The sequence below is a fragment of the Oratosquilla oratoria genome, chromosome 21 (genome assembly GCF_046742065.1).
Source record: "Oratosquilla oratoria isolate Oo_2021 chromosome 21, ASM4674206v1, whole genome shotgun sequence".
Lineage (NCBI taxonomy): Eukaryota > Metazoa > Arthropoda > Malacostraca > Stomatopoda > Squillidae > Oratosquilla > Oratosquilla oratoria.
In genome coordinates, this window is record NC_134797.1 from 50,875,869 (window position 1) to 50,903,649 (window position 27,781).

Genomic DNA, 27,781 nt, shown 5'->3' on the forward strand with positions numbered 1-27,781 from the left:
TAGTGATTTGACCTGTTTGGAAGTATTGTACGAGGGAATGATTCCAGTGACAAGAAAGTTGGAACAGAAGTTAGTTAGTTTGTGAGGGGAGTTGGGTGGTAGTTGTCTGAGGTAGTTCCATCTTTCTATGGTTTGGGGGGGAAGTGAAAATGAGAGCTTCAGTCCAGGTGGTGGGGAAGGTTTTGTGTAAAGAATATTGTAGTCGGACATGGGTGTTATCATGGTGTATGTTACCTAGGACGGGCTGTTGCTTTACAGTTAGAAAGGGGAGTGCAGGATTCTGATTCTGTAAACAGTTGATTGTCATCTTGAGAGGAGTGAGATATATTAAGTTTGGTGGTAAGGATTCAAGGATGGGCTGGCCAGATGGAGGGGTGAGGAGATAACTTGGCTGTTGATCTAGTGGGCAGGTGGTTTTAGATTTTCTTTCTCCATACTTTCGGACACAGGAGTTTCATGAGATTGCTGATGCTGAGATTTAATTTTTCCATGAATATTGGTGTACTTGGTACATCATTTGGGTATATGTATATTCTTGCATTTTTAAAAAGCCATTGTTCTCTTTATTTTAAGTTTATTATTATTTTTATTATTTCTTTAATTTTATTTGTTTATTTTATTTATTATTTACTTTTTTTATTCATTATTATTATTATTATTATTTGACCCAGCCCGAAGGGATTTCTCCCCGTATTCTCCTTTTATGCATGGGGGGACGGAGAGGGGGAGTCGCTGATTTAATGGAGCGGCCTTGCTGCGGATGTGCTGTGTCTTGCAACACTGCCTCTGACCCAGGGCAGTGGACAAGGTGCAGGGATGACCTGTCATCCAGGGGAGATGCTAAGATAAGAGGGAGGGTGGAGGGGTGTGGAGTGTATTCAGGGATGGAATGGGTGGGAATGATTTTATGCCTTTTCCTTTTTGGCTACCTCCCTTGTAAGGGAAAAACCTTGATATATGTATGTATGTATTATTATTTATTTATTTATTTTTTCTTTTCTTTGCTTTGCTTTGTTTTGCTTTGCTTTGAGATTGCCACAGTTCAGTTTTTATGAGGAAACAGATATTTGAAATATGGATGAAGTTTTTAGAAGTTGAGAAGTGCTGCTGATGTTATCCAGTTTGTTAGATCCATTAGTGTTGTTGACTTTTGAGTCTCCTGTTTAAGATGCATGTTGTTGACTAAATTATTTTCCAGCTTACAAGAGAGGACCATTGATGATGTGGGAGTTGATGTAAATCTGCAAGGAATGGAACTGGAGGCCAAGGAACTTTTGCAAGACACAGCAGGGGCAACGGATTTATTGATTGGAAATAGTCCCTGTGGTGTAAATTTGATATTGCACACCATTCAAAAGTCAAGATGGTCAGGTGTACATGGAGATGTCAGTGGAACTGTAGGGTAGTGTTAGTGAGGTTGGGTCAAGGGTTTGAACAAGGGTGATGCAGCCAAGGTCATCACATAGACTGTAGGTTTACCAAGAGTGGTTAATTAATGGAATAGACTTGGTAACTATGTAGCGAGTGTTGAAACAATTGGTTGTTTTAAGAGAAGATTGTATAACTATGGACAGGGATGACATGTGGAAAGGGACATAGAACTACCTAGTGTAGGCCATATTGTTTCTTGGCAGTCTCCTCCATTCTTATGTTTGATGATGAATGGCTGTAAGTGGGTTGACATGAGATAGGGAATGAGTCATTAGTATGAAGGTTATTCTGGAGTTGTGGTAGTCTCTCCTGAGGTGGGTGTCTAGCATTTCAGTCTTCAAGGTTGGCAAGATTATGATGATTTAGTTTAATGTTGCAAACATCCCCTATCAGGAGGCTAGGATGGTGCCCCTTGCAGAGGACTAGCATGGAATTTAATGAACCATGCTGTTTATCCAACTCGCTTGTGGCAAGGCTTGAACTGCTGTCACCTTGACCTTCGCCATGAGTTGCAATGCCCAAACCTGCTTGGCCAGTGAGCATCCTTTGGCAGGGTAGGGGAGGGTACCTTGGGTAATGAGAAGAAAGTGTTAAAAAGGTAATTTTTCTGTTGGGGGGTGGGGGAGATGGGGAGTGCAGATGGTTAGTGGGTGATTAGGAAGTTTAGCTCAAAGAGCTTGAAGAGGGATGTAGAGCATCACTGGTAATGTTGTTCTTGGGTGAACTATGATGTTCCTCATAATTTGACTTTAAAGAAAAAGGGAGAGATGAGTAACAGCTACAGGTTGAATGGAGGTGTATGTGTGTACCCAATTTTCTTGCACACAGGTGCAGTTGGGTTTGAATTGTTGGAGCAAGAACTCCTAATTCAGGGTAAGTAATTGGCATTCATGTATGGGTTGATGGGATAAAATTGTTGCATGTTGGTGGGGTTGATGGAGGAGCCTCAGGTCACTCTTATGGGGTTCTTTCAATGTGTAATGGTTTTGTTAGGTCAGTCTTTATTTTATTTACTACAAAGAAAAGGTACAAAGAGGTGAAAGGTACAAGAGGTACATAGAAAAGGGAAGTAAAGCATGAGGTAAAGGAGGCAAAGAGGGAAGCAGATGTGAAATGGGGTAAAAGTATGACAAAATTTCTTGAAAGTAATAAGTTTTTGGAAGGAAATTAAGGGAGGAAAAGGAGGCAAATCAGGTAGAGAAGAAAATGTAAAAGGTGCAGATGGAGAGATGATAATGGAAGAGGCAGCACTAGAGGAAAATGGGCAGAGTATTTTAGGGAGTTGCTAAATGTGAAGGAAAGCATGTGGAAAACTATTTCTTCACATCCTTTCGATATTTGGTCTTTCTTAACTTGCCATCTTTAATCAGATCTCCTCTACCAATGCAATCTATCCCCTTTAGTGACCTGAACACCTCTTTGATCTTCAATAGTGACTTTGGCTACCTCCCTTATGAAGGGGAAAAAGGACCTTGGTATATGTATTATTGTTGCATGTAATATATATAATTAGATGGAGATGGATTCTGGAAAATCTTGAGGCATCATTTCTAACTTTGTGGTCAATCATGAAATTTACCATTAGGTTTCATAAAACAAAATTTCAAATTCCAACATCTAATCATCTCTCAATACAAGAGGCCATAAGACAAAAACAGAGGACTTGTACATAACCAAGGCAGATGGAATGAGTAAAACATACTGGTAGAGCCTAAGCCAGGATGTACTTAATTATAACCAAAAAACTGTAGATTGCTTTGTGTGTTTAGACAGATGAAGTAAGTAGACATACCTGGTAGCCATTCTGATCGAGCTGGAGTCCATAATTACAGGGAGAGCATGAAGCTCAAGAGACTAAGCTGAAATATTGGACAATTGTGCTTTGAGCATCCTGTAACTATGTGGACCTGGATTTGATTCCTAAAGGCTACTTGTAACTGTTACTGGCCCTGACACTCAAAGCACACAATGTGATGGCTTTGGCCACAGCAAGGTGTTCTTTGGAATAAGCTCTAAACCTTGCCACTAGAACTGGTACTGGACATAAAATATAGTCCTATACTGTACTTATGTTATACCTGGGGTGATCAGATTTTTTTTTTTATCTCGACCACATAAATTCACACAAGAGAGCAAGACATAAAAGAAAGGAGATTTTTTTTTTTTCTTTTCTCACCATGGACCACACAAACAACTTTCATACAACTACTATAATCTAATTAACAATTCTTCACATTACATATTCCAACAGGTGCAGTGCTTGTTATCATGAGACTTGACTGCAGTACTCCACAATTTCTGAAAAATTCAAGATAAATCACATGCCTGACAGTAGGCTAAACATTCTAATTACAAATCTTTCAGATTAAGTGAAATGGCATGAAGGTTACTTGTACAAGAAATTGCATTTCGGTCAACTGTTGCATTGAGTGACTAATGATGAGCCCCTGCTTGCAGTAGTCCCACAAGATGGATGTCTGTCATCTTCCTGCCAACCGGTCCAGCCCTGAGGGGCTAAGACTGTCTCCAAAACGAGTCCAAGAACTATCATCTTCAACAGAATTTCCTCCACCTTTTCACATAAGGGTAACTGACAATCTGCAACTGCTCCCCTCCTACTACAATATACCAGTTACTTAGAAACTCTTCCACACAAATACAAGTCCAAAATTTCTTCCCAAACAGAACAAAACAGAACTATGGGAAGACCGAAGGACCATGGTCAGTCGGAAAAATTCAGAGGAACAACTGATATCAAAAGAAGGGGAGCAGTTGTTGGTCAGTTATTCTGAAGGAAAATCCTGGGATTTGTAGGTCGATAAATTCATTATCCCTACTCTTACAGAAGACACCAGGAAATTAGCAACAACCTCTAGTGGGACTAGTCTACAAATCCCCAGATACAAGTAGCAGGGATATTTGTATTGATATCCATCTTGCAAGACTGCCATATGCAGGTTCCCAGCTTTACTACTTAAAAATGACCTACTTTTGGCAATTTCGATGTAGGCATGAGTTGCAGGAGCCTCTGGTTCCTCCTGAAGAAAGTTGAGTCCTTTGTCACAAGCTCTTGCTACTAGTGGGTCAAGAGGAAGGCGGCCAAGAAGTGGAAGATTTGTGTCTGCTGCTAATTGAGCACCACCTCCCGTTGTTGGAGGAAATATTGCTGTTTCAGTCTGCCAAAAACAAAATTGCCCAATATCAAAGCTCACAATAGAATGTTGAGTACAAAGCTTCGCATAAAAAAAATGTACTGTTTTGCTGCATTCCTGCATTAATCATGATTCATACAAATGAATCACGAGGTTCACATGAACCATTACCCATGTCATTTCAATTGCAATGCTTATGTAGATCGTAATTAGTGATTCATAAATTATTCATAACGAATATTCATGATACGCGATTCATATGAAGCACATGAATCATGGTATGATTCGTAACTCATTAATCAGATTATTAAAGTGCTTCATATGGATGACCCTTGTGATTCATATGTAGCATGCTTTATTCATCTGAATCACATGAAAGTACGAGCGAGATTCACATGAACAATGAGTTGAATCATGAATTGTTCAAATTAATCTTATGAATCATACCACTAATCAATTCACATGGATCATGACTTAGCATTTAAAACACGTGATTCATATTAATCATACCCTGATAATGGATTCATATTTAGTGATTGTTGATTCATGTTAATCGTGAATAATGGTATGATTCGTAAGATGAATCGCGTATTCTCAAATGTTACGAATCATTTTTATGAAGGACTTTAATCATGATCCATATGGTACCAGATTCAAAGCATTGCGATTGAAATGAATGACATGGGTAATGGTTCATGTGAACCTTGTGATTCATTCGTAACAATACTTGTATGAACACGTACATTAGTGGTTCATAGCATCCATGAGATTCATATGAATCACAAGCCATATGCAAACTTTAATGTGATTATGGTACGAATCATATGAATCAGAATTCAAGTGATTCATACCTAAATCATAAGTGGTATTCATAATAGGGATCATGATTAATAAGCATGTAATATCTATGCAAACTGATTAATGGTATTCGTAAGATTAATTTGAATGATTCATGCGATTCATAATCATGGTTCTAGTAATTATTCAATTCATTGTTCGAGTTGAATCATGAATTACTTAAACCCTGATTATGAATCGCGTGATTCATGCGATTCAATCATGGTTTAAGTAATTCATGATTAAAATCGAACGAGTTGAATCATGAATTACTAGAACTGATTATGAATCGCATGGATCGTGATTCAAGTACGATTCATAATTACATGCTTATTAATCATGATTCCTGTTACGAATACAAATTGATTCAAACGAATCACTTGAATCTTGATTCGTACCATAATCACATGATTAAAGTTTGCATATGAATCTCATGGATGCTATGAACCATTAATCATGATCTACGTGATTCATACGAGTATTCATGTTACGAATGAATCACGAGGTTCACATGAACCATTATCCAAGTCATTTCAATCGCAATGCTTTGAACCATGATTACCACATGGATCGTGATGAAAGTCGTTCATAAAAATGATTCGTAACATGAATACGCGATTCACCTTACGAATCATACAATTCACGATTAACATGAATCAATAATCACTATTTTTATGAAGCATGGTATTACAAGAATCGCGTGTTTTCTTGTGAATGCTAAGTCATGAATCACTTTAATAATGATCCATGTGTATTTATGATTCGTAACGAGATTCACTTGAGTTCATAATCATAGTTCATGAGATTCAGGAACCAATCTTTAATCCACGTGATTACATATACTCGCATGAACGTTACGAATTGTACTATGAATCATGATTACGTGCTTCGTATGAAGCACGTGGTTATGAATTTGAATGATTCATGACATACTAATCATACTTTCATGTTCCTTGTGATTATATATCTATATGTGCACTGATTAACGGTATGATTCGTAACCAGATTCATATAGTGCAAATTTTAATAATGATCCATAGGGTTCTATAACGATTCGTATGAATGTTACGAATACCAAGAATTAGGAATCAAATTAATATGAATCTCATGAATCATTCAAGTGAATCTCGTTACGAATGATTAATTTACTTCAATTCTGGATCATATGAATCATGCTTCAATCACGATCCATGTGATTCATATAAATTTCGTTATGAATCATACGAATGACGAACTGATTCATATGAATCAGTGATTAATGAATCATGTGAATTCATAACAAGATTCCCTTTCCCGATTAATGGTATTCGTATCTCACGAACGACATGAATCATTATGAATCATTCAAGCGAACCCTATTACGAATATTAATGAATTGAGTGATTCGTAAAAGGTCTCGCTTGAATGATTCAAGTGAATCTTTGAATCATTACTCGTTTCACAATTCATATCACATCGATAATTAATAGGTGATTTTATGAACCATAATCCCTAACATGAGAATACATGATTCAAATTAATCATGACTCATGATACGAATACCATGATTCACGATTATGAATCAAACTACGAATCATTCAAGTTTGATTCATATGAACCGTGATTTTGAATCCCTTGAATCATGACCCATGTAAATTATGATTCGGAACGTGAATCATAATTCATGAATGGCACCAAACATTTGAATTATACTTGAATCCTGATTCATGGTATTAATTTCAAATTAATCACAATTAAAGTATGCTACATATGAATAGTGACCCTTGTGATACATGACTCGTGCTATGAACCATTAATCATCAATGAGATTCATATTACTAGTACCATTATTCAGGATTCAAATAGGAGATGAATGACCCATGTGATTCATGAATTTCGTGAGTGGTTTGAATAATTAATCATGAATCATTCAAATTAATCGTTACGAATTATAAAAATTCACGTGAGTCACACGGATAAAGTATGATTCATATGAATCATGACTCGTAGCATTCATGAGAATACGTGATTCATGTTACGAATCGCACCATGAATCATGATTCAGGATTGAACATTAAGCTACGAACCATACGAATAACATGGACTATAATTCAAGTATGATTCATAATCATATGAAACACGTGATTTTGAATCCTATTTGAATGACCTGTTATTCGTATGGTTCGTAGCTTGATTCGTCCTGCATCGAGATTCAAACGAACGGTTCACACGATTCATATAAATCACATGGACGATTCGTAGCATTTTCGTATGAACCATGAATCCTATGCCATGTTATGAATCGTACCATTAATCATAATTAATAAAACCCCTGGTTAATATGAATGATTCATGTGGTTCATAAATTGCATAACTGCTAGCATTCTTGATTCATATGAATCATGTGAATATCAAAATGCAGTGTTATGAATACTGATGAATCACATGATTCATAAAAATGAATACATGAAGCAATGGATCATGATTGACATATGACTTATGAGTCAAGATGTAGGTGAGTCACATTAATGATTCATAGCATTCAAATTATGAATAACAATGAATCAAGCTGTGGATCCATTACTATGAATCACGATCAATGTCACACGATTCATGAATTGAGAATCAGATGTATCAAGCTATGATTAAAATAACATGAATCTTGATTAATGTGAATCATGGCCCATGTGATTAGTACCGATTTGAGATCTTGATTCACTCATGTTATGAGTCATGAATCTCATGATTCACATGAGATTCACCACTCAATCGTGATTATTAACTAATTGCATGATTCGTAGCATGCATATTCACATGGATCGTGATCCATGTGATTCATATGAATGTTTCACATTAGTCGTTAGAAATAATATGGATCAGGATTCACATGAATCATACCATGAATCATGAGCACTGATTATGAGATTCATGTGAACAGTGATTCATATAAGATTCACACATACCGTTCACTTAACGTGATTATTTATGAATCACGATTCATCTTGAATCACACCATAAAATAGGTAATATAATTTATAATTCGTGTTCCATACATACATATACTAAAGGCATTTTCCCCCTTACATGGGAGGTAGCCAAAAAGAAGGCATAAAAACCATTCCCACCCATTCCATCCCTGAATACACTCCCCTCCACCCTCTACGCTCCCTCTTATCTTGGCACCTCCTGGATGACGGGTCATCCCTGCATCTTGTCCACTGCCCTGGGTCAAAGGCAGTGTCACAAGACACAGCACATCCACAGCAAGGCCGCTTCATTAAATCGGCGACCCCCCTCTCCATCCCCTCATGCAGAAAAGGAGAAGACGGGGAGAAATCCCTTCGGGCTGCGTCAAATTTTTCTAATACAGTACATACTACCTCACCTCCTATCCCCCCACCCATTCCACCTCATGCATCACAACCTCATCCATATACAACCATTCTCCATTCACCCCTGTCTTCTGTCCTTCCTCAACAGACATTCCCCTCTTCCCCAAAGCCCCTTTCACCCCATCCATCCATCTCGTCCTAGGTCGCCCCCTCATGTTCACTCCCTCCACATCCCTTCTACTAGTCTTTCTTCACTCATTCTTTCCATGTGTCCAAACCATCCCAATACTCTTTCACCAACCCTATCTCCCAACTCCTTTACCACTGTATCCAGCCTAGTAACCCCCATCATACTTCTCAGACACCTCATCTCAAACCATTCAAACTCCTTCTCTCTTCCTCTCTTCTATGTTTCTGCCCCATACAGTGCTGTTGGCACAATCACTCCTTCATACAATCTCCTCTTAGCCTCCGTTCCCAAATGTGTATTCCTCATGCCTCTTTTTAATCCACCAAGGCATTTACTCGCTTCTCTCAATCTACATTCTACCTCCACTCCACCCTTTCCTGCCACATTCACACCCAAGTATCTAAAACTATCCAATTCCTCCAGTCACTCTCTCTTAATGCTCACTTCCACCCCTTGTACATCTCATCACTTTACTTTTACTCATAGTATGATTAATTATACTATGAAACATGAATTATGTATATGAATCATATGAGTCATGAATAATGCAATAAATTGTGCATCATGCTATTACCCTTGACCAGCCCCAATATATGGGGGAGAATGCACAACTCAAATCATATGCCCACTCTACACCCATCCAATAATAAAACAAAATTTATTTATTAATAATTCATAGCAAAAATCACTACTGACACCCGTATTCACTCAAAATGTATTGAACAATTTGATAATCATGAAACTAAAAAGATATTTCATTTACCTTGCATTTGGGGCACACGAATGTAGTCATGTTCTCAACTATGCCAATTATAGGCACATTTACTTTCTGGCAAAATGTAATTTCCTTCCGTACATCTAGAAGTGCAACTTCCTGGATTAAGAGAAAATCATGAACATTAAAATGGGTCTGTGTTCATATCATGGACCCTTTCCACCTTATACATTTGTATGGGGGGTGGCCATATGCACTTTATACATATCCCATTTAATGCCCCTCCCATTACACTATATCAAGCTCACTGATGTGACAACATTCCAGTCCCTTAGAAATACTATACCCACATCCTGCACCATGATCTTAAACTATTTTTTGGCAATGGTGCAATATTGTCCATGGGGACAGAAGTGGTACTGTATCATGGAACTCTGCCATTCATATTAATGTAAACCTTATTTCCAATTCCCTATCCTCTCCCTTTATCTCTGACTTGTGCAGAACTCGAGAAGATGTTTCCATGCTCTATTCCCATTATCTATTGATCACAATTTCCATTGATGGATCCTTGTAATTTCTTTTGAATAAATCTATGCTATTTGACTGGGTTCCATCTCAATTGTATCGGAATTCCCAGGAATGAAATTACTGACATGGCAGCTTGGTTTGCAGCACCAACCCCTTTTTTAATGCTTCCCACCTTTTACTAGGATAAGACGGTTACTCATTCTCTGGGTTGTTGCAAAAATGGAGGCAAACATGCAGGGAGGAACACCCAATAATTCACCAGGAATATCAAACCTCACATTCATCTATGGGCTTGTTCCTACTAACATAATAGATGTTTTGAGACAGCACTAATGTGCTTAAAAACAGGACATTCTTGTGTCAACTAGCAGCCCCTTACTATATCCCAGATTCTTCTTGAATGCCCAACCTTTTAAAAACTACCTCCTTTTTCACCTTTTCCTTATGATTTCATTAGATCTTTTCTCCACAACTTCCCTCAGGAGCCAAACCTACTCCCCAAGCCATAAGCTCACATATGCCATACTTACATAATAACACCCTAACACCTCTGGAATTTAAAGATAGTTACCCCTCACACAAATTAATATAAATAAAATTGTCCAACTCATAAATCCTAGAATCTTATTTTCTTCCTGAAAACAAAGTTTACTTGCTCACCTGAGGTGTTGTAACAACTACTGCTGCAGAAGGTGGAGAGGCGGAGAGGTACTGGACAATACTAAGATGTTCATCACTAGTGCCAGGAGGAGTATCCACTACTAAATAGTCCAGGGAACCCCAGTCAACATCCCTAAGGAACTGCTTAATCATTCCTATGTTTAGAAAAAGAAACATTTTTGATAATGTTACAAAGTGAATAAGTTTTTATAAGAAGTAAGACAGTCTGGGCAATTTTCAAGTCTAATCTATCTTCGGTCCCAGATGCTTTTGCAGGAGATTAATGACCCCGAGGTAATTGACAACAGCCACCAGATGGCAACATAAGATAGTGTTAGGTGTGTTCTCAGTGATGCTTGTAACTAAGGCAGTTTGCTTCTGTGGTCAGGTATCGCTGAATGGCGACCCGAATATAGTTGTGTTACTCTAAAATCCGAAAATACTTAAACCTTGACACCATCTCCAGCCCCTCACCCTCCATGATCACATCCAACCTATCACTCTTGTTACTCCTTGTACATCTCATCACCTTACTCTTGCCCACATTTACGAGTACTCTCATCTTTTTCCTCTTCCACAACCGTTAAACTCGTTATCAATTCATTCAGCCATTCCTCAGAATTGTCTGCAAGGACAACGTTATTTGCAAACAACTGAACTCCATCCTAAACCCCACAGCTCCAAAGATATACCTAACAATCTCATCTTCACCTCTCTTATATTTTCAGTCCAAAATAAAACTTCAGAAAATAAATAAACAAACAAATAAAACTAATGTACATCATTATCGAAAACATTATGATAAATTGATCCTTACCATTCTTCTTTGGTCCTCTCCAAATGACTGCATCATCTGGACCACCCAATAAAAACCCAATAGACATGACTGCTAAATTTTCAGACACATACTGGAAAATAAAATCTGAATTATTCGCTGGAACATATTGCATAGACATTCATAATTGTGGGTACTACCAATAAGAAACATTTCAAGTCTGCCATATACCTAGGTCTCTTAATCCACCAACACTCGCCAACCGCCATTGCAAACGTTTGGGTCCAAGACTGAGGGAATTGGCCTAGAAAATAAGGCACCACCAATTCAGCCCAAGTTGCGGTTGGATTAAGAGACCTGGGTGTATGTAATTCTTTTATAAACTTCTTGAAATGAAGTGAAAAAAAATCTATACACAAATTTCAATAATTCACCGAAAAAATATATATTTCTTAATATGTCTCTTCTCCCTAACACAAAATATTGGAAACTATGAGACAGGGTGGCAACTATGATTTGTCACTCGTCCTACCACAGGCGACCATCCCGCTCCAGAGGAGTGAACCTTTTCTTCATCTGCACCGAAAACCCGTGGTTGTGAGGGGCCACATATGTCAATGTCCAATATCCCAACCTGAAAATGAAATGCATATACATTTTCAATATATTCAACCCATACATATTTGTTATTATATTGATAAACTAATAATAAAAGGCGAGGTTTCTAGCCTACATTATTATTATCATTTTGTGCGCGATGTGGAGCCGAGCTTAATATTTGCAGCACAGTATAAAAACACCTACCCCTCCCCCACCTTTACTTTGGTCTTCCTGGATTTCCTTAAATGTCCTAATCTACAATCTTAGTTAACTTAGTAAAAACACGTTCCTCAAAACAAATTTTTGCCTTAAGTTTCACTGAATGGAAACCCTCAGCCCCACAGTGGCTGGCAACGATCCTCAGCCCCTCCTACAAATCTCTCTGGGAACAAGCTAGGACTGGTGTTCTTGTACTAGTGCAGGAACCTTCCTATCACCAGGAGAACATTTGCTGGCTTTTAGCTCTTATGTGCTCAGGTGGAAGAAATACAGTCGGTGTTGATGAAAGAAATATCTTGGGGCCCGCACGAAAAACGAATGTCTGGACCTCTGGATGGAGGTCAAGTTATTGACAGATTCTGAAGGCGCGTAATAAGGAGATTATTCTCTCTGACGTCAGTCTCTCTGGACCCCTCCCCCCAACCACCACCACACACAAAGACGGTTGTGTGTGTATATATATATATATATATATATATATATATATATATATATAGAGAGAGAGAGAGAGAGGTAGTACTGAACACCCCAGCTAATATTCGGCGATACTAATTCCTAACCAACAACCCGAGACCTGAATAAATAAAATTAAATAAACAAAATTTAATAAATATAAATGAATTAATTAAAAGAGAAACAAAATCGAAATTTGAAAACGAACGCGAAATGTCGTCGCCGTTTCCGTTCGCCATCAATCTTCTCTCATGAAAGTTAAAATGCGTGCTCGCCTTCCTCTTAACAACTTTCATTCCAGAATTGTATTTATTTTATTTTCCCTTCTCCCTCTCCTTCCGTTTTACATCTTTATCAAAACACAGTCGCCGTCCTTTCCCTCCTACTCCTCTGCTTTAATCAAGTATAATTTTGTCTTCGAAGAAAATGCGGTAAATATTTAAACTTAGTTGAGTTCCTAACGGTGTACTGGAAGGATAGTTTGTGTATCGTTTTCATTATTATTGTCATCATCGTCATCATCATCATTATTATTATTGTTATATATTGAAAGAGGGACAATGCTGAATGCAGAGTATAAACGAAATATAAACACATTTGGCGAAAGATGCCCAGATAGAATGTAAAAGCTGTAGAGCGATGTTCATCCGTTGTTAGTATCTAGTCTCGTTCCCAGTGTCATTGTTGTTGTTGCTTCTGTTGTTGGCGTTGTTTCATTGTAAGGCCGAAAAAAGGGGTGCGACAAGCGAACCACCGTCAAAATGGACTAGTGTGAACCTGTTCATACAGATTCAATACATGCCAATCTTCTTTCGACGGTCTGATATCGCCGTCAAGAACGTCCAGTGTGAACCTGCCTCGTCCGGTTCGATGGTCTGCTACGTCTATGAGAGAGGACCCGTGTGAACTGCCGAAACGGAGCAGTGTGAACCTGCCGGGCCAGGTAGGTCCTTCTCCCTGCAGGCTTGTCCCGACCACGCGCGTTTTTTCTTCCTTACTTCTCCCTCCCCCCTCCTCTCCTTCTTCACTCCTTCCTTCCTCCCCTCCTCCTCCTTCACTCATTCCTCACCTCCTCCTTCCTCCCCTTCTCCCTACTTCTTTCCCGCCCTTCCCGTCCTCCTTCTTCACTCCTTCCTCCCCTCCTCTTCCTTCCCCTCTTTCTTCATTCTCCCCCCCTCCTCCTTCATTCCTCCTTGTCCTCTTTCTTCCCCTCCTCCTCCACTCCTTCCCCTCCCCCTCCTCCCCATCTTCCTTCTTTTCAATTTTCTTTTCCCAGCTCCGTTTTCGTTCCATCGCTGTCGTGATTTCCCAAGTCTTCTCTGCCCTGTCATCTACCACTATTCCTCTACCTCCCTCTCCCCTCCACTGCCTCCTCTCCCTCCTTCCCCTCTTTCTTTCGTCTTTCTATTTCTGTCCTCCCTCCATCTCCATCCTTTATCCTTCTACAAACTTTTTTCTTCTTATTGTTCCCGTCCCCTTGTACCCCCCTCCCTCCCCCCTCTTTGCCCCAAGGACGACCATGAGCTGAATCTTGAGCTTAAGGCGCCAATTTTCGTCCCCATTAACTGAAGAGAATAGTCTGGTAGCATTTGCAAATAAATAAATAAATACATGAAATAAATAAATAAATGAAATAATTAAAAATAAAGTCGCCATTTTCATTACTACTCCTCCCTCTCCCTCCATACCCATTTATCAACACTTGTTTATTTCCTGTTTCAAAATCTCCCTTATTCTAAACCAATCCCAAAGAGTTCCCCAACTTCCCTCGCTACTCCCCCCTCTCTCTCTCCTCCCCCCAACTAAATCACCCCTCACTCCCCATCTCCCCCCCACCCCAACTCCACGGCATTGCCTCCTCCCCTTTTTCCTTTCAGTGCACCACCTTTTTCTATCTTTCCCCTCCTCCTATCCCACTTCTTTTATCATAGGTCCTCCCTTTCTCCGTCGATTATCACCCACTCCTCCCTCACCGTTATCTTCTTCGTCTCCCTCTTCTCCTCTTCCTTCCTTCCTCTGTCCGCCTCCTCGCTTTCTCTCCCTCTTCCCCTCCACCAACACTCTCCCCCTCCTCCTTTCTTTTCATGATGATTCACCTGAATCAGATCATGTCGTGCCCATGCCAGCCTACCTGCCAACCCACAAACCAACTCCTTGGCTTCCAGGCTTGCCTGTTTGCCTACCTGCCTACTTACCTCAAATACTAAATGAAAGTTTGTCCACCAACCTGCCTTTAAAGTAGCCTTTTTCTTTTTTTCTTTCCGGCCTGCCTGTCTACTTCAGAGGTTAAATGAATCCCAACCTACCTTCCTATCCAAGACCCATTCAACTTGCTTCCGCAACCTGTACAGCCTGCCCGGACCCTACCTAACCTGCTCCGGAGTCAGCAGTGACCTGCCGGCTCCTCCTCGGTGGCGGCCGAGCAGAGCGAGAGTTCCCCCGGCGCCGGCCAAGCAGACCGGCTTCTCCCGGACCGTCCGGCCGGCCGTGTGTGTGTGTGTGCAGTAAACTCAGAGTGGTGCAGTAGCCAAGGCGTGTGGTGTGCAGTGGCGAAAGCCTGCGGCCCTGTAGCCTGCCAACGCAGTAGTGGTGGTGGTGATGGTGTTGGTGGTTCTTGTGTTGTGACGAAGAAGAAGGACGACGACGAGGGAAGAAGCGTGACCAACCCCAACTCCGCTCTGAGTGTAACTTCGTGTGGTGTTAAGTAGTACAGTGGAGTACTCTTCTTCTTCCTCCTCCTCCTCCTCCTGTGCTGATGGAAGTGGAGTTCAATTTCACAAAATGGATGTCATCCCCTCCCACTCCGGTGACACTCCCCCCCCCCTATTCAAATAAGATCAACTGACGGCAGCCAGAATCAAGGATAAAGGGTGACTTGCTTGACTTAGGGCTAATACCCGATGACGTCATCATCCGGTGGACCCAGGCGACTATCTCTTTATATTTCCTTCTGGCTAACGTCGGTCGATTTTATTCGGGCTGTGAGGAACCTTAACGTTTTCAGGGCTTTAGAACCCGTTTTGCTCCCCTCCAAGTCAGAAAAAAACCGTCCAACACCAACAAAAAAACAAAACCTGTTAAGTGCGCCATACTGATGCCATCACTCACAATTTGGGGGATTTTTATGTTTACTTTTTATCATTCTTTATCTATTTACTCGTTTGTTTTGACGAATTTACTTATAATAATAATAATAATAATAATAACATCAATAATAATTATTATTATTTATCGATATTCACTCGTTTGTTTTAACGAATCTACTTATAAAAAAAAAATGTAAAGCATGCCATGATGTTGCTCTAACTCAAGAATTTGGAGATTTTTTCTTTATTAATTAATTTTATTAACTTATTTAATCATTCATATATGTGTCAATATTTCATTACATTAACTAATCTATCTTTATTTAAATTTTTAATTTATAGATTGATTCAATTCTTATTTTTTCTACAATAAATGATCACGTGGTTTCTAAAGAACTTGTCTACGAGACAAGAGCATGGTGGTAGCCGAGCGGACTGGTGCGCATGCGTCTGAAGGCGAACCATAGAGAGAGTGGTTCGAGTTCCGCTTAGGTCAACGCGTGTTGACAGTGACAAGCTCAGAAAATCTTATCATCATCGATTACATTGCTGGTCAGATGACCTTTGCGTTCCAGTGTATAAAAACTGATGATACAGGTCCACAAGATAAACAAAATCGTCTATCGACCATCATAGTTAATTACTATTTAGCTATCGCATGTAGTTTCACAAAGCTTCCAAAATGTTCTTGAAAATAAATAAGTATATAAATACACATATATATTTTTACATGACTATTTCTAGTGTGTCCAAGAAACCGGTTACACATGGGCTGCTGGAAATGAACAGTACAATCTGTTCCTTTCACGTGTGCCCGTGAACACGCACGCGCTGTTGCCACATCTTCACACAATGCACCATTACGCTGACGACGTATTGGCAGAGGCGCGTGAAAAAAAAAATCTAAAATGCATGACTGCATGCAAAAACACGTGTAGGAATAAATACGCTTTTACAAGTAAATATGGATAAAAAAATCTCAGTTAATAAGCTAAATAGGTCAATTTATCCCGAAAAAGAAATACTGTCGTTTTCATCAATAATACTCGTACAATACTTTTGCGATTTTAAAGATGACACTAATAGTTCAGTCGTGGCTAAAAAAAAGTTTCCCACTAAACTCATTTCCTTCAAGCGTATAAAAATAGTTTTTACTTTTTTAAAGCGAATAATTTTTTTTTTTTTACTTTCTTAAATGGCAAAATTAATATTTCGGTCGTTTACAGAATGGCATTTCCGGTGCCTAATTACCTTCGGTTAAAATAATGACGATTTTTTCATCATGTAGATGAAGGACGGTTCCCTACTTACATGGGGTCTCGACCGAGCAATACCCCGTTCAATATAGGGTCCGCCCCGTGACCTATATCACTGCTGATTTCAGTGACAACCTGGTTTCGCATTCGCTTAGTCCCGGGTTCAAATCCCGCACTCCTCTCTGATTCCCAGTTGCAGTGACTGTTACCTGCACCCCCCTCAACAGTCCCCTAAAACGTATATAGTACATAGGGCAACGGTGACGGCTCCGGCCGCAGCTACTCAGCGCCTCCTGGCGTAGTAGTAGGGTCCTCAATCTTCAATAACGATAAATCATCTGTACGTCGGAGAGAAGCATCTACCCACCACCAATCTTCAAAATCCGCCAACACGCCTCGATCTGATGGTGCGGGCCCGAGGGGCAGGCACTCGGTCCGCGGACCAAGTGTACGACTATTTCCTCCCACGCAGGGACAACTGACAACCGGCGACTGTTCGTGTCCTACTCCACCTCCCGTTCTTCCTCTTCTTCCACCTCCTTGACTCTTTCCTCCCCTTCTCTTCCTCCACCTCGTCCCCTTCCACCTCCTCCTCTTCCACCACACCTAACGGCAGCACAAGACCCTCCCAGAGAGACGACCTATGCGGGAAAACCGTTGCCAGCCGCTACGGGGCTGTGCGAGTTTCCAGTCGGCCAAGGTCTGGAACACCAATTATATATATATAATGCAAATGTTTACCGTTGCGCTCTCCGTGGCGATGCAAAATGTAATTAACGAAGCGTGCACACACACACACACACACACACACACACACACACACACACACACACACACACACACACACACACACACACAAACACAATAAAATAAAATTCAGTTAATCACAGTATATCCTTACCTTTAGGCATTTTGTCTAACGCACGCACGCACGCACGCGCGCACACACACACACACACATACACACACACAAAGCGGGTCATGCCTGTGGGGAAAAGAGTACACCCCCTTCCCCCCCGGTCCAGGTTGGGGTTCGTCACAGACTACAACCCAGTCCAGCTGTCTACACTAGGCTACAAAATACAGCCAATGTCAGATATTACTAATAATACTGATACTAGTAAAACTACTGATAGTTATATAATACGAATATTTTATAAAACTATATAATACTAATAATGATCCTGACAAATCACAGCTCGTTGACAATGTTGGAGTTTGTTCCTTTCATCTTGGCAGAGAATTATCGAGGTGAAAAATTATTGTTGAACAAAACTTGCATTAATCTTTGGAATAATCATCTTAATGGAATGCATCTATTACCTTAAATAAGAAATATTATACTATGATATCAACAATTGCAAATCTGGTAACATTAGTAAAGAAAAGTTCTGCTAGATAGCTTGTGATCATTCGTATACAAAAAAAAAAAATCAAACTAATACCCCGTAAAATATTGTTTTGGAAAATAACGTAAATATCCCGTGGGTAGATTTAATACCCCCGTTTCTTCCCGAGTCGAAGATGAACAAAATATCACTTGAAACGGACGGGACAAGCCGAAATGCCACAAAAATGTCGACAAACTTTAGCTCCTGGCTGTACAGAGGAAGGAATTAATGAATTCCGTAAACTGCCCCACTGTCTGAATTCACCAGGTCACGCAAAGCGATCTTCTTTTGTCTTTCTTCTTTTGTCGGTTTCTTCTTTTTCTTTTTCTTCGCAGTCGCCAGGAGCGACAGAATGCCAGTCGACCTATATACTAATGTCAAGCGTCATTTGTACGAAACAAAAGATATACGTAAATTGATAAATATACATAAAATATAAAAATAAAATAAACAAATTAATAAATTTATATAGCAAGGTTTTAATTTTTCTTAAAATTGCCATTTCTAAGAACAGATGAACAATTTCCCATTTTCTAAACATACGAGACAAAGTCAATTATCTCCGCAATACATGTACACGAAATAATTATCAATTCTTATAAATCATATTCACATATGAAGATATTTCATATAGAAACGCGTGTACGTTGATATGTATATATATACATACAATACACATACATACAAACATACATATACATAGGGGTCATCTCTACATCCGGTTGTAAAGGTATGCGGACATGCAACCCACACGAACCTGCACGAGACTATAACATACGATTCACATTCGAATTTAAATGAAAAACTGTGATTCACTGCCAATTTCAAAACGACAATCAACGCGAGTGTTATTATAATAAACAATTACAGAGGAGGGCACATGGAATGTATAGAATTTAGTTATTTTGTGTTTTAGTTGTTCTAGGCTCTCTGATCAATAGAGGACATAACGGTGCGTAAAAGTGGTGGAGGGATGGAGGGGGTGGGGGCTATGACGTCACGGATGGACAGTCAAAGATTAACGGTTGGTTGTCAGTTCACTGCTTATAGAGTCGACAATACAAATATAAAAACATAAATATATAACCAAATAAATAAGATAATTACAAATATATAATTAAAAACCACCATATTATATATATATATATATATATATATATATATATATATATATATTATATATATATATATATTATATTATATATATATGTTCAAAAGTTAAAAAATTATCTACGTTCCTACACATATTAAGTACTTATTCCTACTACAGGGCTATTACCTCCCACTTAAAAATAAAGTGGCGCCGCTTAATTAGTAGGGAGGGCAGCTCAATCTGTCTTCCTTTCCAGACATCGCCTCCAATACCTTCAAAGGGTTTGTTACAACCTTGACAAATGCGGCTGATGTAGGTGTACATACGAGTACACGCGCGCGCACACGATATTCAAATTGTGCGAGAACTGTGAAAGATGGAAAAGACAGATGGACAAATTACAGATCCATTGGTGGACCGTGGTGGTGGTGGTGGTGGTGGTGGTGGTGGCGATGATGATGATGATGATGATGATGATGATGATGATGGTGGTGGTTTTCACGTTGTCATTTTTTACAACACCATCCCTAACCACTAGAATACATTTTACCACAATGCACAGCGACGACGAGACGGAGAGGGGGAAAGGTTTGTAGGAAGAAAAAGAAGGAAAAAAGAAATGCCGGTGTAACTGTCTGTGATGAGGACACCGGCTATCTTCGTGTGATTATGGCTCGTGGCGAGCTGACTTCCTAACGCATGCAACGCAAACTCACACCACCTCCTTCTCCTCCATCTCTATCCTTCCAAACTCACACTTATTTATTGTTATCAATAATCTATTACTAATATTATCTATATTATTAGTCATTACTATATTATCATCTTTATCTAATTATTACCATCATTATAATTATCATTGTCGCATTCATTATTACCACAAGCGACATGACGTCATCAAACGTTTATATGCAAGTTTTTCATACATAACTATATTTCGACTTCCCGGGCAACAAAAAAGTCAAAGTTCGTTACTGGATTCGAACAAGGGATCACGTTTTATGAAAACTCGATCAGAACAAACATGATAATCGTCGGTCTGATTTTCTTTTTTTTCTGGGTCCACCTTAAACTCCGCCCCCAAGACTGCCGCAGTGGAACGTGATTGGCTGATATTTGTTCTACGACTATTCGATTTTGACAAGTTTTAATTTGCCCGTCATTTTTCTGTAGGTTTTTATATAACTACAGTTAAAAAATTCGTGTATAATTCTCAAACAATACCGTGATGTTTCATGACAATATCATGGTACAAGAAATATTAAATATTGCTGCATGACTGCATAAGCTACCGTTTGCCTCCAGCCAGACAGCGAGTTTCTTAAATTTATGTCTTTGTAAATACATGAAAGACGTGATTTCATTAGCTTTTATAATAGGTAATTAGCCTAGTTTGAAGTCGTGTATTTTCAAATATATAAAATATCTAAATAAGCAAGGTGATACTTAATTCAAAATTGTAAATTGATTTCGTTACTCTCGCACATGACATCAACAAAATTATTAATTACGTTCTAAGGGGGTAGGGGACAGTTACAGCTCGATATTAAATACATGAATCCGTAAATAACAAATAAAAAAACAAAGGAAAAGTAAGAGACAAAACAAGAAAATACCACCATAACAATGTTACAATCTTCTATGTCGTAGGTTCACAGAGAAAACATGACCTGAACAAGTTCATCGACTTCACTGTCACGTTCAAAGATTTCCTGTTTAGCCAAGGCAGAAAAATAATAATTTGGGGACAAATAAAATGTCCTCTGCAAAGCCATTTCTTCACAATAACATGACTAATGCACTCGCTTGGTTAAATATGAAACATAACGTCTTCATTCGAAAACTATTAGTCGTATCATCTTTATTCTTTCGTTGTGCGAGTCAGTTTCAGTCACCAATTTCTCAGCTGCACGCGTGCGCGTGTGTGTGTGCGTTGTATATTCACCTAATTGTAATACCCAGAAAAAAATGTTATACTCGTAAGTCCCGTCTCTATACCTCCATAGATCCAACATTGGTATGTGTGTGTGATTCACCATGGTCTTGGATCACGTGTTGTACTTGTGATCGACTGGTATTTTACTGTGTGTAATGCTGTGACCTTACACGCGCACACATACCCAACTCCCTGCCCACGAGAGTTGGAGTTACACCCCACAGCGAAGCGTTACTGAAATTATGTCAGCCCTGGGCGGGATTCGAACCCGGATCGCCGCAGTGATAGCCGGGAATTGTGTGCGTGTGTGTGTGTGTGTGTGTTCGCGCGTGCGCACGTGACAGACATCGCGTGTGCCCGAACCCACTTGGCAATACGGGCCGCCGGGGCTCCCAACGCGATGCACTTCACCCAAGAAGTTTAAAGTACATCAAGACACGTGTACGTATGCGTGTGTGCGCGCGCGCGCGTGTGTGCCTTACCTTCCGTCACGGTCGGTCCTTTTTTTATGTCGCCGGGCGATTCTATTCGACGCCGTGGCAGCCCTAGTGCAAGGGGTCGTTACTCTTTTGTTTTGGTTGTCACTTGGACCTTTGTCTCAATGTGACAGGCACTGCCTTCAATATATGCCATTTGGCGACGACCCTACGCAACAACTACACTTAGCAATTAGATAAAACCGTCTTTTACATGCACGCGCGGACACACACACACACGTGTGCACACATACTCTCAAGGCAAAATCTGATAAATTTAGAAAATGAGACGGGACCCCATGAGCATTGCTTCAAAACCATACACAACTAGGTAAATGCGCACACACACCTTTTGAGCCTGTGCAACCTACCATATAAGTATCATGACACCGTTCCATTAGGTATCGGTCATCTAGGGGTGATTCCACCTTGTGTGTATGAAAATTAGTGAAAATGTCACTTCATTTCCCTTAAACCTGATTCCCACGGAAAGAGAACCTTGCAGCGACAAACTCCTCCCTACGTTCAATGGGGGGGGGGAGAGAGAGAGAGAGAGAGAGAGAGAGAGAGAGAGAGAGAGAGAGAGAGAGAGAGAGAGAGAGAGAGAGAGAGAGAGAGAGAGAGAGAGAGAGAGAGAGAGAGAGAGAGAGAGAGAGAGAGAGAGAGAGAGAGAGAGAGAGAGAGAGAGAGAGAGAGAGAGAGAGAGAGAGAGAGAGAGAGGAGAGAGAGAGAGAGAGGAGAGAGAGAGAGAGAGGAGAGAGAGAGAGAGAGGAGAGAGAGAGAGAGGAGAGAGAGAGGGAGAGAGAGAGAGAGAGAGAGAGAGAGAGAGAGAGAGAGAGAGAGAGAGAGAGAGAGAGAGAGAGAGAGAGAGAGAGAGAGAGAGAGAGAGATGCACGTCCGAGTTTGGCGGTTCGATCCTCAGCGGTCACCACTGATTGTCACTAACAAAGGATTACAAAGGCGGAGCATACCGACAGGAGACCTCTTGGTCCATGACTAGGTCGGATGCGGGAAAAATATAATGACGATAAATAGACAAATATAATACAAATAATAACAGATAAAATAAATGCATAGGTATAGTTAAATAATAAACAAACAGGTACAGTTCACTTGCCCAGGATGTCAGTGCAAACAGGGTCAAGGTGCGGGCTTCAGCAGCAGCGAAGAGTTTCGTCATAACCAATACGGTCTACAAGACCGCATTCAAAGTCAAGCAAGGAAACACAAAAATAGCACCGGAAAATCTACGGTGTTGTTTGACCACGTTTCATTGATAGCAAAACTCGATCTACTCGTATTTGTGGTTTTACTTTTTGTTGAACGTACAACTAAACTCGCGATGTTACTAGTAATGAGGATTCTCGACTTCTCTTTCTTATTCAGGATGTTGGCCCTCAGTCAAATAAAAATTTCCGGCGGCAGAAACTCGAGTGAAAGGCGGATTTTTCATCTTGCTGTTCCCGCCAAACGATCCTCTTCGTAACCCCTTTAACTAGCGAATTAAAGAACACTTCAGTTACACCCTTGAGTATTGTCCCTTTATTTATTTTTACTATTTCGTTGATTTTATCCTTTCATTTAATACTTTATATATGTTACCTTCCATGGACCAAAAGGACGCAGGCAGACAAACCTATTCTGTCTGCCGTCAAGCGATTTTATTCAGCCGAGGAGACCCTTTAAGTTTCGACAACATAAACACGCTTATGCAATATGTAGTGTACCAAGATCGCGCCCTATTCACGTTCAGTCACCCTCCAACTAATACAGCAGGCCGTCCATGTCCCCCTCGAGGATGGGGATGGGGGATAAACTCGTACACGATCTCTGAGCTCTCATCCGGGAGGGTGAAAGCTATCGACCACGAGTCCATCACGTGGTCCAAGAATATATAGTGGTGGCGAATCACACACGCCTCGGTACCCTCCTCCTCTCCTCCAAATCAATGGAAATGGAGTTGTGGCCGGACAACCGGCTGGGGTGGAGGGGAGTGAAGGGGACTGGAAGGGAGGGAGAGAAGTGGAGGAGAAGGAATCGGAAGGAAGGAGTAGGGTGAGGAGGGGACTGGAAGGTGTGGAGGGCACTGGAGGGGATGGAGAGGAGAAGAGGGGAGTGGAGGGGTCTGGAAGAGGAGGGAGCGGAGGGGACGGAGACGAGGGGACTGAATGTGGGGGAGTGGAAGGGAGGAAGAGGAGGGATGAGAAAGGAGAGGAGGAGAGGGAGTGGAAGGGAGGGTATGGAGGGGGACGGAGAGGAGGGGAGGTCTCGTCTCCACATGTGGAGGTAAGGTCTGGGTCTTATTTGGGCTGAACTGGGTTAGGAATCGACCCCGACTCGGAAACATCAAGGACCTGCTTTGATCCCCACGAGTGACAGACGAGGAGTGCACGGGGGTGGGGGGGAGGTTCACCTAAGAGAGGTCTTCAAACGGGTCACGGGCCATAATAACAAGGGTGATGCAGGCAAGGTCATCAAATTAAGGCAACGGGACAGGACTCATTGTGGTAGGCTTAAATTGGACAAAATTAGGTTTAAGGAGGTATGAGGCAATAATTGGTCCTTTGCGAATGGAATAGACTTAGTAACCATGCAGCAAATGCTGAAACAATTGGTTATTTTAAAAGAAGATAACTTAATGGATGGGGAAGACAGGTGGTAAGGGACATGGAACTCTCTAGTGTAGGCTATATAGTCTCTTGCAGTCTCCTCCATTCTTATGAGAGTCGGTGGTTCCCGAGGAAACCAAGTACAAATCAACGCTCTGGGGCGGCACTGTTATACACACACACACGTAAAAATTGTGTGTATGCGTGTACAAACCTCTTCCTGTATTGGATTTCCCCACTTTATTGGGGGGGGGGAGGGGGATGTCATTAACTCTTTCTGCGACCGGAGGCCACCCATTCCGCGGCTGGCAAATAAAAATAGATCTCAATGGCTTAAGTTTTAATGAGCAAGTCATTTGCTACAATCCTCGTTCGTCACAAAAATAGAATAAATTAATACATGAATTAATAAATAAAAAAAAACAATAAAATAACAATAGTAATAATATACATTACTTCCTTGTTTGATGTAATCTTTCTCTCCCAAAACTATATATATATATATATATATATAATATATATATATGTATATATATTATATATATATACACACATATACATATTATATATTATATATATATACATATATATATATATATATATATACTAAATAAAATATAAGAAAACAATAATAATAATAATAATGATAATAATAATAATAGCAAAAATAATATGAATCAGCTCCTGACGTAGAACCCAATCATATCAAACTCCGTCATCCTATGGACTCGAGTCAGTTTCCACGGACCGCGACCCAAGCCTCCGTCATTGTAAATATCCCTGTGGGGACTTACGGCAGGCCCCGCGCCCGCGCTCGCCCTCTCCCCGCCGCGGGACCGCGCCGCAGGTCCTCCGTGGGGTTGACTTGTATTACGAGAGTCAATCTTCTCGTGACCAGGAGTTCCTTCCTCCTCCTCCTCCTCGTCCTCCTTCACTTCTTCTTCTTCTTCCTGCCACCACAGTTGCGTGTCCCGTGCATCGATCTGGGCATAGTCGAGCGGCCCGGGGTCCGTGTGGCGGGGGCCACCCACAGACCCGATGATGATGAGCAGGGGACCCGCGTAGGCTTCAACGTACTTCCTGTAGGTCAAGAGCACAAAGTCAACGCCGTTGCCGTCAACCGGAAGTGAAGAAGTTTTGTATATGCAAGCGCGCGTATACACACATACACGCACGCGCGCGACATGTACAGCATATATTCACCTCTACCCTCCCTCACTCTCTCGGTTATACCGTGTCTCGTGTGTGTGTGTGTCTGTTCCTAAAAGACGGACATCAGAGAGAATCATCTCCCTTCCACCCCACCAACACCATCTCCTCCATATCGAGATGCATCCCCGAGGGGTTGGTACTCGATCCCCGGGTAGGACCTAAGACGTCTTTCAACGTTACCTGCCCAGACTCTTTCTCCTTCGTCCTCATTTCTTTACTTCTAGTTTACCCCCAAAACGAGAACCAGAACGAGAACTAAAAATTCTGAAACAACACGATACATTCCAGACTCGATTGTTTTTTTCCCCAAACCAATGGCACATACCATAACCCTTTCCCCTGAACATCGTTCTTGGGACCCCCCACTCCGCCCTACCTGAAGGCGTCCCCGCCGTTGAAGTAGCAGCACATGAGGGCGGCCGAGGAGTCGATCGTGGGCGGATCCTGGTTGGGGTCCGCATATTTATGCGGAAGGAAAACGGGTGGCGCATACCTAGACGTCCACCACTCCTTGTTAACCTCATAGCCTTCAACATCAATCCCTAAAGAACATACATAATATATGTACATTTACATACACATGTGCACACACATATATTTATCACATTATCATGCGAACCCATTTCATCATCTCGTGGATGAAGAGGTCATCCCTATCCTCTGCTTAGGTAGAAAAAAAACAATGCAGTGAGGCACAGCCCCTCCCCCAGCAAGCCCCGAGAGTTGAGGCTGGTTTACCCCCACCATTTCACCGTACGGCGACCCCCCACCCTCCACCGCCATCATCTCATTCAATCCAAGACGAGCCCCTACATCCATTCGCAATCATCCTCCATCCACTCCTATCTCTTTGTGTCTCTCTTCCTTGCTCGACAGACATTCCCTTGCGTCCAATGCCCCCTAGAACTCGTACACTTTTACCACGCTCCCAAACCACCTCAGCACTGTGCCCCACTCTCCCCGACAGCTCCCTTCCCATCCCCGTCCTCTGCCTCACCTCCCCATCCCTCTCTATCCATTCTTGTAACAACTATTCTATTTCTCAAACACGTCATATCCTACAACAAGCATCTTGCGATCCTCCGATAGAGAACCAGAGTATAAACACGAGCTCGTACACTCTTTCGTCACTATAATAATACCGTATGAACCCTGTCCCAGTTCCTGAGTACAGATATACTACACAAGTAAATGAACAAATAAACCAAACAAATAAATAAGCGTGCATTTGCTTTCAAAGAGAACGCAAGGGATAGCTGTATATATATATATATTCACATCCACTAGTGATGGGAAGCCACCAACTTTTTTAACGATTCTCGATAAGGTTATAAACTTTCGATTCAGGTACAATGATTGTTATAATTCATGGTATTTTTCAGTCACTCCAGTTGGTTTAGAAAACAAATACTTTCTGATCAAAGAAACATTTATTTTATTTATTGGAATCGGAAGTTTAGAGCAGTATTGGAACTCGTATCGGATTCTTTTTTTTTTTTTTTTTTTTTTTTTGTATCGTCTCAACACTAATACCCAGTACCAGTCATCTTAGCCATCAGCCACTCCAACAGCCCCGAGCCACAGCCCACAGAGGCCACGCAGGAGAGCCCGTATTGGCGTACGTGGTCCGCCACAGCATCTAGGCAGCACCGCTGTGGGACCACCCACAGCAGGAGGGGGTCGTAGCGAGGGCTCGCGTTCAGCAAGTCGAGAGTCGACGCAGCGTCACCTGCAAAGCGTCCCGACAGATTGTCGTTGGCAGGTCTCAGTGCGAGGAACTATACTTCACTTTTTTCACACATTTTTGTTTTCGTGTGCATGCAATATTCAAGTTTTGTGCATATAGTA

The 27,781-nt window shown here is 41.0% G+C and overlaps 3 protein-coding genes across 3 annotated transcripts in view; 1 reads left to right on the forward strand and 2 right to left on the reverse strand.

Annotated features, from left to right (window-relative positions):
• Positions 1-3,644: 3,644 nt before the first annotated feature.
• Positions 3,645-27,781, reverse strand: part of LOC143036916 (cytosolic Fe-S cluster assembly factor nubp1-like) — a 40,497-nt gene continuing 16,360 nt past the window's right edge. Inside the window, exons 4-9 of the mRNA XM_076204905.1 lie at positions 12,135-12,236; positions 11,645-11,735; positions 10,828-10,982; positions 9,685-9,795; positions 4,421-4,607; positions 3,645-3,729 (exon numbers count right to left, since the gene is read on the reverse strand). Coding sequence (XP_076061020.1) covers positions 3,698-3,729; positions 4,421-4,607; positions 9,685-9,795; positions 10,828-10,982; positions 11,645-11,735; positions 12,135-12,236 — 678 coding nt within the window. The 3' untranslated portion in view covers positions 3,645-3,697. The remainder of the gene's footprint in view (positions 3,730-4,420; positions 4,608-9,684; positions 9,796-10,827; positions 10,983-11,644; positions 11,736-12,134; positions 12,237-27,781) is intronic.
• The window catches only part of LOC143036918 (tektin-3-like), a 51,836-nt gene continuing 39,041 nt past the window's right edge, over positions 14,987-27,781 (forward strand). The window contains exon 1 of the mRNA XM_076204907.1: positions 14,987-15,558. The gene's annotated coding sequence lies outside the window, so the exon portion shown is untranslated. The remainder of the gene's footprint in view (positions 15,559-27,781) is intronic.
• The window catches only part of LOC143036917 (uncharacterized), a 4,959-nt gene continuing 2,520 nt past the window's right edge, over positions 25,343-27,781 (reverse strand). Inside the window, exons 2-4 of the mRNA XM_076204906.1 lie at positions 27,474-27,662; positions 26,310-26,475; positions 25,343-25,801 (exon numbers count right to left, since the gene is read on the reverse strand). Coding sequence (XP_076061021.1) covers positions 25,399-25,801; positions 26,310-26,475; positions 27,474-27,662 — 758 coding nt within the window. The 3' untranslated portion in view covers positions 25,343-25,398. The remainder of the gene's footprint in view (positions 25,802-26,309; positions 26,476-27,473; positions 27,663-27,781) is intronic.